Source organism: Aquarana catesbeiana, linkage group LG12, assembly GCF_042186555.1.
Source record: "Aquarana catesbeiana isolate 2022-GZ linkage group LG12, ASM4218655v1, whole genome shotgun sequence".
NCBI classification, from domain to species: Eukaryota; Metazoa; Chordata; class Amphibia; order Anura; family Ranidae; genus Aquarana; species Aquarana catesbeiana.
Window position 1 is genome coordinate 81,916,312 of NC_133335.1, and position 15,784 is coordinate 81,932,095.

The 15,784-nt window shown below is 41.4% G+C and overlaps 1 protein-coding gene across 1 annotated transcript in view; it reads left to right on the forward strand.

Annotated features, from left to right (window-relative positions):
- Positions 1-15,784, forward strand: part of ITGB4 (integrin subunit beta 4) — a gene marked incomplete in the record, with an annotated part of 126,861 nt that overhangs the window by 21,700 nt on the left and 89,377 nt on the right. Inside the window, 1 exon segment of the mRNA XM_073608132.1 lies at positions 12,505-12,582. Coding sequence (XP_073464233.1) covers positions 12,513-12,582 — 70 coding nt within the window.

Consider the following 15,784-nt stretch of genomic DNA (forward strand, 5'->3'; position numbering starts at 1 on the left):
TTCACCGATGACTCACAAATCACATGAGAGGGCAACAAGTGAGACAGCCTGTAAGCAAAGGTTTTTACCGAATTTACCAGATGTCCCCATATATATATGACCACCATGCTGCCAGACCCCGAGAGATGACTTATGATGGATTGTGGTGAAATACCTGGTGCTAACAACATGGAAAATCTTCTTCAATAAAGAGGCCTGCTAATAGTTGGGTGTTCATGTTATTACCGCCTAGGGAAGCTTGACACAGTCCATCTATCATGGGTAATGCTCAAATCAGGTGCATCAATTCAAAGTTTAGGCTGGCTATATGTGCCTATCCTAAAGATAGGTAAGATGATTATCTTTCTAATCATTGGATAGAATACACCACTCTCAACCCATGCAGACAACTTTGACCAATTAATCTAGTTGATAAACCTTGCTTGGTTAGGTTGAGGTTCCTGTACAATCGCTATTTTCTGCTTTTCCTGAAAAAACATTAGAATAAGACATCTTCAGAGGGCATAAATACCTACACTCAACAAAAAGAAGTATGGATGTTTAAGGGATTACCATTCAACTAGGCAAATATATGGTACCAAGGTCTCTCAAGTCTTTTGGTACCCTTAAAGAGCCTTCAGGCATTGCTTTATGCTAGGCATTAGTGGTCCATCAGTGGTCAACTTACTTTATATGGAGGACCTCAAGTGCAGCTTCTGACTTCGCCAAAGGACTTCACATAATATTCAGCAAATGTAATGCTACTGAAAGTTGTAAAACTTTACAGAAATGCAATAAGAGATGATCAGAGAGTTCTGATATGCAACAAGAGATGGTTAGAGATCATGCATGATCAAACATGTGATAGAAGTTGTTGAAGATGGGGACACGAATGAAGAGACGGCCTTTAAAATCAAAAAGTGTGCTTCCTATAGCCACCTTAAACATTCTTTAAGATCCATTATCAAAAACATAAAACAAGAAAAAGAAGGGACAGCGCAGGAAAAGATGCGAAGAGAACTTTTTTTAAATACTGGGATCCAGTCTAAAGAATATTTTTCCCTCAATGCTTGAGTAAGCTCTTAGGTAAAGAAAACGCATACTACAGTCTGCAGAGGGTCGCACAATAAGAACTAAAGGGCTACATGCTTCCCCTGGACCACAGGTTGGGCACCCAAGGCCTTACATGTTTATGTCTACAGAGGGAAGTTGGAAAGAGGGGCGTACGAGCAGAAGCTATTATTGTCGGCAGGCAACAATAAGAACCAGAGCAAGTTAACTAACCTGCCCAATTCATCATTCCCTGCTGAATTGGGTCAGGCTCTGGTGGGTATCTGCTTGTAGGCAGGTGCAGTCTACTTTCTTCACTGCAGGTAGTGCTCAATCGCAGCCGAGTTGCAGAGGAATAGGTAGTCAAGAGGAACATGGTTTCTCTATGGTTTATTGGGTCACTGGGGGAGCTATCTAATTGGATGCTGGTACCCTATGTGACTCTGGTGGACATCTTGGGTAAAGCAGAGTATATTGAAGACCCTGGCTCCCAGGCTTGGTGCACATTTTGGGTGTGGTTATGGAGACAGGTCACCCATCTGTCAGGGACAGTAATTAGTGGCAGGGAATAGTTCCAAACTAGTAGGGAAAAGCAAAGCCACGCCATCATTCCTGGAAGCCTCCCTGTTTGGGTACGAACCAGCCAGGCAGCATTCCGCCCCTCAAAACAGATGCTGTCGGTGCATCCGAGACCTACTGTTATATGCTTCACTGCAACATTCTGTGAGTGCACCTGGTCAGGTTGTCTTTCTGCTGAGTAGTTGCACTAACAGTTCTGTTACTACAACTTGACTCTGAGTGTTTTCTTTCATTGCACCTCCCCACATGCTGGACCCACAGACATGAGACGATTGCCAATCTCCTAAAGTGGAACTTCACTCTCCCAATATTGATTTCTTTTAATCCTCATTCTGCTAGGATTAGTAAATAGATAGAAAAGTATGTTATATTTACTTGTTTTAAACTTTTTTTTCACATTTCTTCAGTTACTTTCTGGTTTCTTGCTTAGGCAAATGATTCCATACATGCCAGGAGTCTTCAGGAGGGGAGGAGGGGTTTTCTCAGCTAAGCACGCCCTCCTGCATGCATGCTTGAGCTAAGGGCAGATGTATTCCAGGATGTAAATGCTACATAAATCATTTGCCCTTACTCAAGATGGCCATGGACAGAAATGCTAGGGGGTGTTTTTCAAAGTGATTTCTCAACAAAGTGAAGCATGGAGACAGAGATGGACGGGGGAGTTTGCTTTGTGAATGGTCTCATACAGTTTCCCTTTAAATACACACTAAACTGCAAGCACATAGAAGTGACCGGGCCTACTTGAAATGTATTCCATGCAGTAAAAATCATGTCATTTACTACAGGAAAATGGACAACTGGGAATAGCCCATAAATTCCAAATACTGATACCCTAAGGCCTCTTTCACATGGACGATCCGTATGTCCGTTTTTCATCCTTCCGTTTTCGGATGAAAAACGGACATACATTCATCCCTATGGAGCGTCGGATGTCAGCGGTGACATGTCCGCTGACATCCGATCCCGCTCCGATCCGAAAAGTGTAACGGAGGAATCCATCCATTTTCGGATCGGATCGGTGACGACGGACACTACGGTCCGTCGTCATCCGATCCCCCCATAGGGGAGAGTGGCGCTCTGACAGGTCCGTCGCTGCACAGTGTGCAGCGATGCACCAGTCATCTTCCTGCTCAGCGGGGTTCGGCGGAGCGATCCCCGCTGAGCCAGCGGATGTTCACGGGGCGGATCATCACTAATCCGCCCCGTGAGAAAGAGGCCTTACAAGCATCTGACAACCACCACTGATTTCAGATTAGAATGACCAAAAGCCATTAATACTGCAAAAAAAAAAAAAAAAAAGGAACCACAATACTCCTACCTGTTTTTGCTTACATTAAACAGGATAAAGGGTAATCAAGGACAGCCAAGGGATCTGATGTAAAATGCCAATTAACCCCTTTAAGTTTTTGTTTTACTTGTGACAATCCATTTAAATACCCTTTGCAATGTTTTTATTTTTATATTTTAATCGCAAATATCTAAATGTTAATTGGAATGAGCATGTGAAAGGTTAGAAATCATAAGGAAAGTGAGGGAAAAAAAATGTCTTTAAATATAACACGCAATCAAGTTGTGCAGTGGGTAAGAAAATCAAAGCAAGGTTCTCATTGGCTTTTGTTGGCACAGATTATATTTCCACCAGCTTTTGTATCTGCTATTTCCTGCAGATCATATCAGTTATTCACCCTTGTAATGGAAACGTAGGCAAAACAGCTAATAAACATAGCTAAAGCACATACCTTTACACTGCTCTACCTGCCAAAAAATATAAGTAACATGAATCCAAGTATACAAAGACACCAAAAACTTGTGTCTTGCCTACCACAAACACCTGGACAAATAGAGTGTATTGTGCTAAATAACCTAAGAGATACAAGAGCATAGCAATACGTTTGACTTGCTGCCCATCAGCGGAGCCTGCAATGTCCAACAGAATTAGATGCTGCAAATCTCATTGGCATCAATGCAACCCTTGAGCAGGCAAGCGTGCGCACAGGGTGTGCCCGGTGTGCCTGAGTATACCCTAATCACCCTGTGTGGTGCAGATTTCCCCTGTTTAAATCCCTGATATTTCATCAAAGCCCCCTAATGTGGCTACTTTAAAAATTTGTATAAAATAATTTAAAAAGTAATAAAATATAAAATAAAAAAAATGAAAACTACTGACACCATCCACTGCCCTACTGATACCGTCAATATACATGGTATTACCGAAAGTATTGGGACGCCTTTACACGCACATGAACTTTGATGGCGTCTTAGTCCATAGGGTTCACTATTAAGTTGGCCCACCCTTTGCAGCTATAACGGCTTCAACTCTTCTGGGAAGGCTGTCCACAAGGTTTAGGAGTGTGTCTATGGGAATGTTTGACCATTCTTCCAGAAGCGCATTTGTGAGGTCAGGCACTGATGTTGGACGAGAAGGCCTGGCTCGCAGTCTTGGCTCTAATTCACCCCAAAGGTGTTCTATCGGGTTGAGGTCAGAACTCTGTCCAGGCCAGTCATGTTCCTCCACCCCAAACTCGCTTATCCATGTTTTTATGGACTTTGCTTTGTGCACTGGTCCAGATAATTTGGTGGAGGGGGGATTATGGTGTGGGGTTGTTTTTCAGGAGTTGGGCTTGGCCCCTTAATTCCAGTGAAGGGAACTCTTAAGGCGTCAGCATACCAAGACATTTTGGACAATTTAATGCTCCCAACTTTGTGGGAACGGTTTGGGGATGTCCCCTTCCTGTTCCAACATGACTGCACACCAGTGAACAAAACAAGGTCCATAAAGACATGGATGAGCGAGTTTGGGGTGGAGGAACTTGACTGTCCTACACAGAGTCCTGACCTCAACCCAGTAGAAATAGAACCTTTTGGACAGTCTTCCCAGAAGAGTTGAAGCTGTTATAGCTGCAAAGGGTGGGCCAACTCAACTCATCCCTACAGACGAATGCCGCGTACACACGGTCAGAATTTCCGACAACAAATGTTCAATGTGAGCTTGTTGTCGGAAATTTCGACCGTGTGTATGCTCCATTGGACATTTGTTGTCGGAATTTCCAGCAACAAAAATTTGAGAGCTGGTTCTCAAATTTTCTGACAACAAAATCCATTGTCGGAAATTCCGATCATGTGTACACAATTCCAACACACAAAGTTCCACGCATGCTCGGAATCAAGCAGAAGAGCCGTACTGGCTATTGAACTTCATTCTTCTCGGCTCGTCGTACGTGTTGTATGTCACTGCGTTCTTGACATGTGGAATTTTCTACAACGTTTGTGCGACCGTGTGTATGCAAGACAAGTCTGAGCCAACATCCGTCGGGGAAAAAAAAAACATGGATTTTGTTGTCGGAATGTCCGATCGTCTGTACGCGGCATAAGACTGGGGTGACGTTAAAGTTCATGTAAAGGCAGGTGTCCCAATAGTTTTGGTAATATTGTGTGTATGTGTGTGTATATATGTATGGTATGTATGTATATGTGTGTGTGTGTGTGTGTGTGTATATATATATATATATATATATCTCCTTCACCCTAAATATACAGCTCTGACCTTTAGCATCAGTATTTAACAAGCAAAGGCATTTTTCTTATAATAGCGCAAAAAGAATTATTAAAGTACTTATTCCAAAAAAAGTAAATAAAAACAGTCCAACCAATTCACAAAAGTCCTTCAATAAAGTGTCACAGTGCTGTGCATATAATAAAAAGTGCTATATTAGTTCAAAACCAATCCTTAACACTTGGACAATGACGTGTGCCAAACTTCTTTAAAAAGTGCTAGTGTGCTGTGCAAACAAATTTTCAACGTGCAGGATTGGTTATGAACGATTATAGCACTTTTTATTATATGCACAGCACTGTGACACTTTATTGAAGAACTTTTGAGAATTGGTTGGACACTTCTTCGTGGACTTTTTTGGAATAAGCACTTTAATAAAAAAAAAAAAAAAATTGCACTATTATAGGAAAAACGCATGTTTGCTTGTTAATTACTGATGCTAAAGGTCAGCGCTGTATAATTAAGGTGAAGGATTCTGAATTGTCCCAAATTTAAAGAGTTACATACAGCTGCTTTACCTGATGTTCATCCCAGCGCTGGTATCTTTTATATCTTTATTACACTCATGTATGTGTTTGAGCTTTAAAGGGTAACGCCACTTTCATGGGGGGGAAAAAAATAGCAAATAAAAGAAAAAATAATACAGAGTATATAATTATGACACAAGTCATATTGTAATTGAATGTTATTAAAAATGACCTTTGCTTTTCAATCTGCGGCTCTCTAATTTTCTGTAAAGTGCAATGCAATATGGCTACATGGCATATTGAATGTGTACCAAACGCCCCCAGAAACATAATTTCCTGCTTGAGTGATTGGGTTACTGATTTTCCCAGAATTCTACACTAAGATACAAGTCAGATTTTTGGCATCCCCTGCAACAAAAATGTCATTTTTGGTAAGATACTCCCAATAGGAAATAATGTCTAAAAGGATGGAGACCATGCTACTTTCCTCATTAGAGCCCTAATTCTGCAGCATCTGGGTGATAATTATGAAACCACTCCCATTAGACTCACTCTGCACAGAGGAACAAACAGTTCTTCAGAATAACAAATGGTAGGAATCCTCAACAAAGTTTGTTAAAATCCTTGCAATGTACACAGATTACCCAGCGGTGAACGTTTCTTTTCTCAACAAAAGTGGAGTTATGCTTTAAGGTGCACACCCTAATGCAGGGGTGTCAAACTCCATTTCATCATGGGGCCGAATCAGCGTTATGGTTGCCCTCAGAGGGCCAGTTGTATCTGTAAAACTATATAATTGTGTGCAGGAACTTAACCACTTCACCCTCTCCTCGCCCCCACCGAACCACATGGAATGGTGGGTGTGTCTAAATTGCACCATCAGTGGGAGGATCTTATAGGGGAAATAAATACCAGCAGTTTCAGGGGTGCCCTATCCACAAAGTGCAGAATTCAGAGGTGCGATATGTACATAGTGCAGGGTTCAGGAATGTGCAAGGCACAGAGTGCAGTGTTCAGGAGTATGCTACGTACATAGTCCAGAGTTGAGTTCAAAAGCCCTGGGTACAAGGTCCATATGAAATGGTCTGGCGGGCCACATTCGGCACATGGGCCTTGTGTTTGATACATGTGCCCTAATGCAATTGGCTGTGCACACCTATGCATGAGATGAATTACCAATCCAAAAGGATTAAGGTTTGCACCAGAGGGAGGATGAGGCAAAGAGGTTAATGTATAATTACACACCATGAGCCCATAGATGCATCGAAAGTCCCTGCTGAACTGGCGGAGATTTGATCCATCAATGGGCAGGCTGGTTGTACTGAAGTCTATCCATTGATCTGCAACTATAGCCGCTAACAGTGATCATTGTGCTCTGCTGCCAGGGAAGGCTTTCTGCTGGCAGAACACAATAGTGCTCGGGAAAAGATTCCCCCATCAACACTGACTGCTGATTGTTTGGGATCGAGTAATTTTTCCCTCCTGCAACCCATGGTTGTAGGAAAGAAAACTGCATCATACATGACTTGCTTAACCCCTTCAGATCCGTGGACCTATTTTGCCGGGAGGTACTTTGCCGGGAGGCTTACAATGTGATCAGCTGTCAGCCAATGACAGCTGATCACCTGATGTAAACAGAAGATCGGTAATCATTTTTTTTTTTTTTCTCATACTGAAAGCGTGAGGAGAAAAAAAAAGCCAATCACCGGCTTCTGTGCAAGGGACATCGGTCCCAAAGAGAGAGAGGCACAGCCATCTCATCTGTGCCCACTGCCAGTGCCTGCCAGTGCCCACAGTGCCAAGAATCAGTGCCACCTATCAATGCCCACCAGTGGTGCCACTCAGTGCCTCATCAGTGTCACCTACCAGTGCCCATCACTGCCACCCATTAGTGCCCATCACTGCAACCTATCACCGCCTATCGGTGCTACCTACCAATGCCACCTCATCAGTGCCCACCAGTGCCGCCTATCAGTGCCCATCAGTGCAGCCTCATCAGCGTACATCAATGAAGAAGAGAAATTACCAGTTTGTAAAATTTAATAACAAAATATAAAATGGTTTTGTAAATTTTTTTTTTTTTTCGGTCTTTTTGTGGGAAAAAAATGATAAAAATTTCATTTGGGTACAGTGTTGTATGACCACGCAATTGTCGTTCAAAGAGTGACAGCTCTAAAAGCTGAAAATTGGTCTGGGCAGGAGGGGGGGGGGGGGGGTTAAGTGCCCAGTAAGCAAGTGGTTAACATGCAGAGACAGCAATTAGATCAGATGTGTAGGAGAGAAGGTAGTGAGAGGATTAATGAGTCATTCATTCCTTAGTTCCTCTTTCTTCCTCTTCCTTTCTTGTAAGACACATTACTTACATCATGGGATTGCTATGATTGGTCCCTCTTTAACCAGCCAACACTGACTCCAAGTACAGAGCCACTTAGATTGGCTCTGTACACTATGTCTGTGAATGCAGCTGTCCGAGGATGGCCCTCTTCACCAATACTAATGGGCGCACATGCCGCCAAAGGACTATTCCTAGAGTCCCGTGACTCCCGTCTATAAATGGCACTCAAGGAACAGAGGTCCACAAATCTACAGATTCTTTTACAATATGGCAGTAGTTTTGTACCTACTGCCCCAATCTGCTCCCTGAACCCTAACAACCCCTGTGTAAATGTCTTCTTGAGAAAGTCAGAACTAGCTAAGAGCTATGCATTCTTTTTGCCACCATCACATGACAGCCCTTGAGCCTGCTGATTGGTTGTTAAGGCCCCTGTCTTTGTTTTGTGGGAGGCAAAGGGAGTGTTATGCGTTCTGCCATACAGCGTGCCAGATATTTTTTGTGCTTCTGGTGGCGGTCCAGAACATTGGAATATAGGGAATGTAATAAAAAATGCTGACCATACCTGCTATAAGGTGTTCCCCTTACTTTGCCTGCTCCACAGAAACCACTGATGCAAATAAATTCCCTTTTTGTATTTCAGAACTTTCTTTTCTCAAGCTCTGACACCAATTATCCGTAAATTGGATTAGATAGACTGGGTGCATGTGATTTTATTAGATTTCTTCTTTTAAATGATTTAACCACTATAAATTACCTCTGGAAGAAAAAAAAGAGCCTCTCAGCTAGGAGCTGGAAATGTCATCTTTATATAAAGACACTGACCCAACATAGCAAAGTGTCAGTGTTTGGTGATCATCCTAGGTGACATGACAGAGAGGAGCATTTAAAGTGTTACTAAACCCACAACAGTAAAATCAGTCTGTATATGCAGTAAAGCATGCTTGTTGTAAACACTGTGGAACCTCAGGGGTTAATCCTCTACATTGTATTAAAAGGATGTTTGCTCCTGTCTTCTCTGATCCTCCCCTTCTTCCACAGTCCCCAATCCATCTCCCGATAATACAGAGCCTTGGGGACACTCTGCATATGCTCAGTTTGGTGTGTATTGCTAGAGAGTTTTTTTTCTTGGGAGAGTGCATGTGATCAGCACAGGGCCAATCAGCACTGTCCAGACAGAGGGTCAGGGGTCCTGCAGCCTCATAGGACAGTCAGAGGAGAGTGAAAACTCCAGACACTGATAGAAGTCACAAGACTGCTAAATACTGCTGATGAGAAAAGGTATTTAGTAGTTTATATTTACTAAAATAATTGCATTTCCATGTACTGTGGGAGACCAGATATAGTGAATGCCGGGTCATTAAAGGAATAGAAAAGAATGGAATAGAAAATAAAATAATAGAATAGAAAAGAATAGAATATATTAGAGTAAAACAGGACAGAATACTAAATAAAGGAATAAGAAAAAATACAGTGCCTTGAAAAAGTATTCACACACCTTGAAATTTTCCACATTTTGTCATGTTACAACCAAAAATGTAAATGTATTTTATTGGGATTTTATGTGATAGACCAACACAAAGTGGTAATAATTGTGAAGTGGAAGGAAAATGATAAATGTTTTTTTACAAATAAATATGTGAAAAGTGGCGTGGATTTGTATTCAGCCCCTTTACTCTGATACCCCTAACTGAAATCTAATGGAACTAATTGCCTTCAGAAGTCACCTAATTAGTAAATAGAGTCCACCTGTGTGTAATTTAATCTCAGTATAAATACAGCTGTTCTGTGAAGCCCTCAGAGGTTTGTTAGAGAACCTTAGTGAACAAACAGCATCATGAAAGCCAAGGAACACACCAGACAGGTCAGGGATAAAGTTGTGGTGAAGTTTAAAGCAGGGTTAAGGTATAAAAAAAATATCCCAAGCTTTGAACATCTCATGAACCACTGTTCAATCCATCATCCGAAAATGGAAAGAGTATGGCACAAATGAAAACCTACCAAGACATGGCCGTCCACCTAAACTGACAGGGCGGGCAAGGGGAGCTTTAATCAGAGAAGCAGCCAAGAGGCCCATGGTAACTCTGGAGGAGCTGCAGAGATCCACAGCTCAGGTGGGAGAATCTGTCCACAGGACAACTATTAGTCATGCACTTCACAAATCTGGCCTTTATGAAAGAGTGACAAGAAGAAAGCCATTGTTGAAAGAAAGCCATAAGAAGTCCTGTTTGCAGTTTGTGAGAAGCCATGTGGGGGACACAGCAAACACGTGGAAGAAGGTGCTCTGGTCAGATGAGACCACAATTTTTCTTTTTTTTGGCCTAAAAGCAAAACGCTATGTGTGGCAGAAAACTAACACTGCATATCACCCTAAACACATCATCCCCACCGTGAAACATGGTGGTAGCAGCATCATGTTGTGGGGATACTTTTCTTCAGCAGGGACAGGGAAGCTTATCGGAGTTGATGGGAAGATGGATGGAGCCAAACACAGGGCAATCTTAGAAGAAAACCTGTTAGAGTCTGCAAAAGAGATTGGGGCTGAGGTTCACCTTCCAGCAGGACAACGACCCTAAACATACCGCCAGAGCTACAATGGAATGGTTTAGAGCAAAGCATATTCATGTTAGAATGGCTCAGTCAAAGTCCAGACCTAAATCCAATTGAGAATCTGTGACAAGACTTAATAAATTTGCTGTTCACAGACACTCTCCATCCAATCTGACAGAGCTTGAGATATTTAGTAAAGAATGTGCAAAAATGTCACTCTCCTCCCTACTCCCCCTCCCCCTTTCTATGTTTTGTTTTTGTCTCCTAATAAGTGAATTTGTCATGAACGGAGGATGTAGGACTGGCCTAGCTTGGTTATCCAGCTCCTAAATCTCACCCCTCTCACGATCTGCTGATCGACCTGACTACTAATACTTTTCAGTGCTTACCCCTCCAGAAAAGTTACTTTATAGTTATCCCGACAACAACTCCATTGCTCCCAATGGTCCCTGATTTGGAGCAATGTCCCTTTGTCCCTCATTTTGGTCTGATCCATATACTTGAATATAAAATGCACTTGTTATCTATCAAAAAGTGTTTCCCAGTGCTAAACCTTTCTTCCAATTTCTAAATTGCTGCATTTGTACATTTTAAAAGCCAATATAAAGGAATAGTAGTGGTAAACAAAATAGCCCTTGTGGATTTAATTACCATTTTTTTTTTTTTGTAAATTCTCCTTTAGAGGGTGTGGCAGGGGGCGTGTCCTATGCCTACATACATTTTGTTAGTAGGTTTCCTTCATTACCATCTCAAAATGTTGGGAGGTATGAACAATTCTAGACTGAGGTATAAGTTACTACTAATGAGAATGGTGAAGTGGTTAGGCCTCATTGAGGGATCACTGTATGTTTCACATCATATATATTAGAGGGCAGTTTAACCTTATGATACACATTTGCTTTGTATTTTTCTTGCTTTATATACGGATTATGATGTATTTGGAAGCTTTTTTTTTTTTTGCTACCTTTTATTTGTAATGCTTGTAAAAACTTTCAATAAAATGTTTATGACAAAAAAAAGTCACTCTCTAGATGTGCAAACCTGGTAGAGACATCCCCAAAAAGACTTGCAGCTGTAATTGCAGTGAAAGGTGGTTCTACAAAGTATTGACTCAGGGGGGCTGAATACAGATGCACCCCACACTTTATACATATTTATTTGTAAAAAAAATGAAAACCATTTATCATTTTCCTTCCACTTCACAATTATTACCACTTTGTAAGCAATAAGTAGCAGCGCTAAATAAACTTAAAATTAAAAAAAAATTAAAAAAACATACACCAGTGATATTGCAATCAGCAGTATAAAAAACTTCAAGGATCAGCCAAAAGGTTTACAATACAGTCCAAAATGGTGAATTTCGTCCTCCACCGCACCACCAGTGATAAACCATAAAAAATGCTCGCTTGCCAGATGGCAAGCTATAAACGCTTGCGACCTATACCCGGCCAGGGCCTTTATCCAAATGAGGGGCCACAGGAAGACTCCAGGCAAAACCCTTCTAGATGATCAGCATGGGGACCGACAAACTCATCAGCCAAAGACCGTGACAGGATGGAATATGGTGGTATTTAGATGTTCCCAGAACAAGAAAGGATCACCATAGCATAATACTGTTACACATCATTTATTCAAATAAAAGAAAGCCACTTACAAAGTTTCGAAGCAATAAAAACAAAACAGCCGGCCGGCTTGTACGGACACCCGTCCCTCGAACGGTCCATGCGAGATGTCAGCTCCTCCCGACGCGCGTTTCGTCACACAATGATGTCGTCTGGGGCACCACTTTGTGTTGATCTATCACGTAAAATCCCAATAAAATACATTTACATTTTTGGTTGTAACATGACAAAATGTGGAAAATTTCAAGGGGTATGAATACTTTTATCAAGGCACTGTATGCTTGGATAAGAGCACTTTATACCTAGACGCCAGCTTTATTTCAGTATAAATGGGTCCATATATTAATTTCAAGTTGTTTGTTTGCTTTGTAGGTGGGGAGATGTCCGCCCCTCACATCCTAGGGGCTCTGCTGCTGCTTCTGACTATATCTTTTACCAACTGCAACAAAGGTAAGTGATTTTACCTGTATTACATCTGATTGGTTTGATATTAACACGACAATACATGGCTGAAATACATGTGAGCTGTTATAACGGCAGAGGAGTTGTAATTCTGTTCAGCCAGCCTTGTAATCCTGGCACCCTGCCAGAAGCGCAGTCAGGTCCTGCCATCTTCATGAGCAATTGAGCAGAGTCCTCTGAAGGACCTGTTCAATCCTGTGATCTGACAATGAACAGGCAGAAGCACACTGATTATGTCATTGCCCACTGTTACATCAAAGCACTGTACCATACAGCTGGGTGTGATATGCCCAGCGTTCTGCTCACCTCTCTAAATCTGTAAAAAATACTTCACGGGGGTTCTAATACTTCCATTCTCTGTTCAAAACTGAAAAATAAAAATGTTCCTATTCATGCATTAAAAGAAGCTGAAAAAAGAAGTTTTTTTTTTTTTTTTTTTTTTTAATCAGCCCCGTAAACATCTTCAGTCCCGACAAAGAAGTATGGTATTACACTGAAAATAATCCTAAATACATGAATTTAGACTTTTTATGCTTTTCCAAATTATTTTTGACAAATAAAAAAACTCAAAGCATTTTTAAAGTGCTATGAATATGCCATTTTATGTAGACAGCATGCTGTCTCTGGAAACACATCAGTGCTATACTCTGTAACATTGACATAGGCAGGGTGAATGGGCATGAATGTCAATCATTTATGTCACTCAGGAATGATGGTTCTGTTTGTATGATAAACTTCACACAAACTATAGAAATATATAGAAGTCCGACCTTACCTCCAGGATTAGCAGAGCTGCTTTTGGATATGTTATGTTGTGTTTTGAATAATTTGCTTTCTAACCCCTGTAGAAGATTTTATATACCTGTACAGTGGGGGGAAAAATGATTTGATCCACTGCAGATTTTGTAAGTTTGCCCACTTACAAAAAAAATGAAGGTTCTATAATTTTTATCATAGGTGTATTTTAAATGTTAAAGACAGAATATCAACCCAAAATCCAGAAAAAACACGATACGAATGTTATAAATTGAGTTGGAGTTCAGCCAGTGAAATAAGTATTTGATTCCCTACCAACCAACAATAATTCTGGCTCCCACAGACTGGCTACAGCATATACTCATGTGGTACACAGATTAGTTCAGGTCAATTTAAGAAGATGCTCCTAACGACAACTCGTTACGTGTATAAAAGACACCTCTCCACAGAATCTCTTTCTTCCATTCAAACCTCAACATCATGGGCAAGACCAAAGAGCTGTCAAAGGACATCAGGGACAAGATTGTAGACCTGCAGAAGGCTGGAATGGGCTACAAGACCATCAGCAAGAAGCTTGGTGAGAAGGAGACAACTGTTGGAGCGATTATTCGTAAATGGAAGGAATACAAAATGACCATCAATTGCCCTTGGTCTGGAACTCTGCAAGATTTTGACTCATGGGATAAAGATGATCATGAGAAAAGTGAGAGATCAGCCCAGAACTACATGGGAGGAGCTTGTGAATGATCTCAAGGCAGTTGGGACCACAATCACCAAACAAACCATCGGTAACACAATACGCCACCATGGATTGAAATCCTGCAGCATCCTCAAGGTCCCCCTCCTCAAGAAGACACATGTACAGGCCTGTCTGAAGTTTGCCAATGAACATCTAAATAAAAAATCAGAGAAGGATTGGGTGAAAGTGTTGTGGTCAGATGAGACCAAAATTGAGCTCTTTGGCATTAACTCGACTCACCGTGTTTGGAGGAAGAAGAATGCTGAATATGACCCTAAGAACACCATCCCTACAGTCAAGTACGGAGGTGGAAACATTATGCTTTGGGACTTTGCTCTGCTAAAGGTACAGGCCGACTTTGCTGTATTGAGGGGCCAATGGGCAGGGCCATGTATTGTAAAATCTTGGATGAGAACCTTCTTCCCTCAGCCAGAACATTGAAGACCTAAAACATACCGTCAAGGTAACAAAGGAGTGGCATATTAAGGTCCTGGAGTGGCCTAGCCAATCTCCAGACCTTAATCTTATAGAACATTTATGGAGGGAGTCAACTTCAAATTGCCAAGAGACAGCCAAGAAGCCTTAAGGATTTAGAGAAGATCTGTAAAGAGTGGCCCAAAATCCCTCCTGAGATGTGTGCAAACCTGGTCATTCACTGTAAGAAATGTCTTGCCTCTATGCTCGCCAACAAGGGTTTTTCCACCAAGTACTAAGTCATGTTTTGCTTGGGGATCAAATAAGTATTTTACTCACTGAACTGCAACTCAATATATAACATTTGAATCATGTGGTTTTTTTTGGGGGGTTTTTTTTTTTTCTGGATTTTTGGTTGATATTCTGTCTCCATCATTTAAAATACACCTATGATAAAAATGTTAGACCATTCATTTCTTTGAAAGTGGGCAAACTTACAAAATCTGCAGGGGATCAAGTAATTATTTTCTCCACTGTATAATATACTGTATATGTATTTACACTATATGGTTTCCGGGCACTATTTTTTGACATCCCATTCCAAAACCATGGACATTATTATGAAGTTGACCTCCTTTGCTGCTATGATAACCTCCACTTTACCAGAAATGCTTTCCACAAGATTTTGGATTGTGTCTATGGAAATATTTGCCCATTCAGCCTAGAGAGCATGCTTGAGGTCAGGTCCTGATGTTGGGTGAGAAGACCTGGCTCACAATCAGTAATTCAATTCATCCCAAAGGTGTTCAGTAGGGTTGAGGTCAGGTCTCTGTCAGCCACTTGAGTTCCTCCACACCATACTCATTAGACCATGTCTTTATGGAGATGGCTTTGTACATAAGGGCACAGGGTCTTTTCCAAACTGTTACCACAAGGTTGGAAGCACGCAATTCTCTACAATGTCTTTGTATGACTTCGTAACAGTACCCTTCTCTGAAAACACCCGAACTCAAAAATTTGAAGGGGTGTCCACAGGCTGTTGGCCATATAGTTTCAAACATGCAGTTTGTGAATTATAGTGCACTACTGAGACCATTTCTTCAAGTGTACCCGAACCCTAACGTCTCTTATTTGCTCCCTTTTGGTCTACTAAATATAACAATTAAAGTATGTTATACACTATATTACCAAAAGTATTGGGACGCCTGCCTTTACATGCACATGAACTTTAATGGCATCCCAGTCCTAGTCTGTAGGGATCAATATTGCATTGGCCCACCC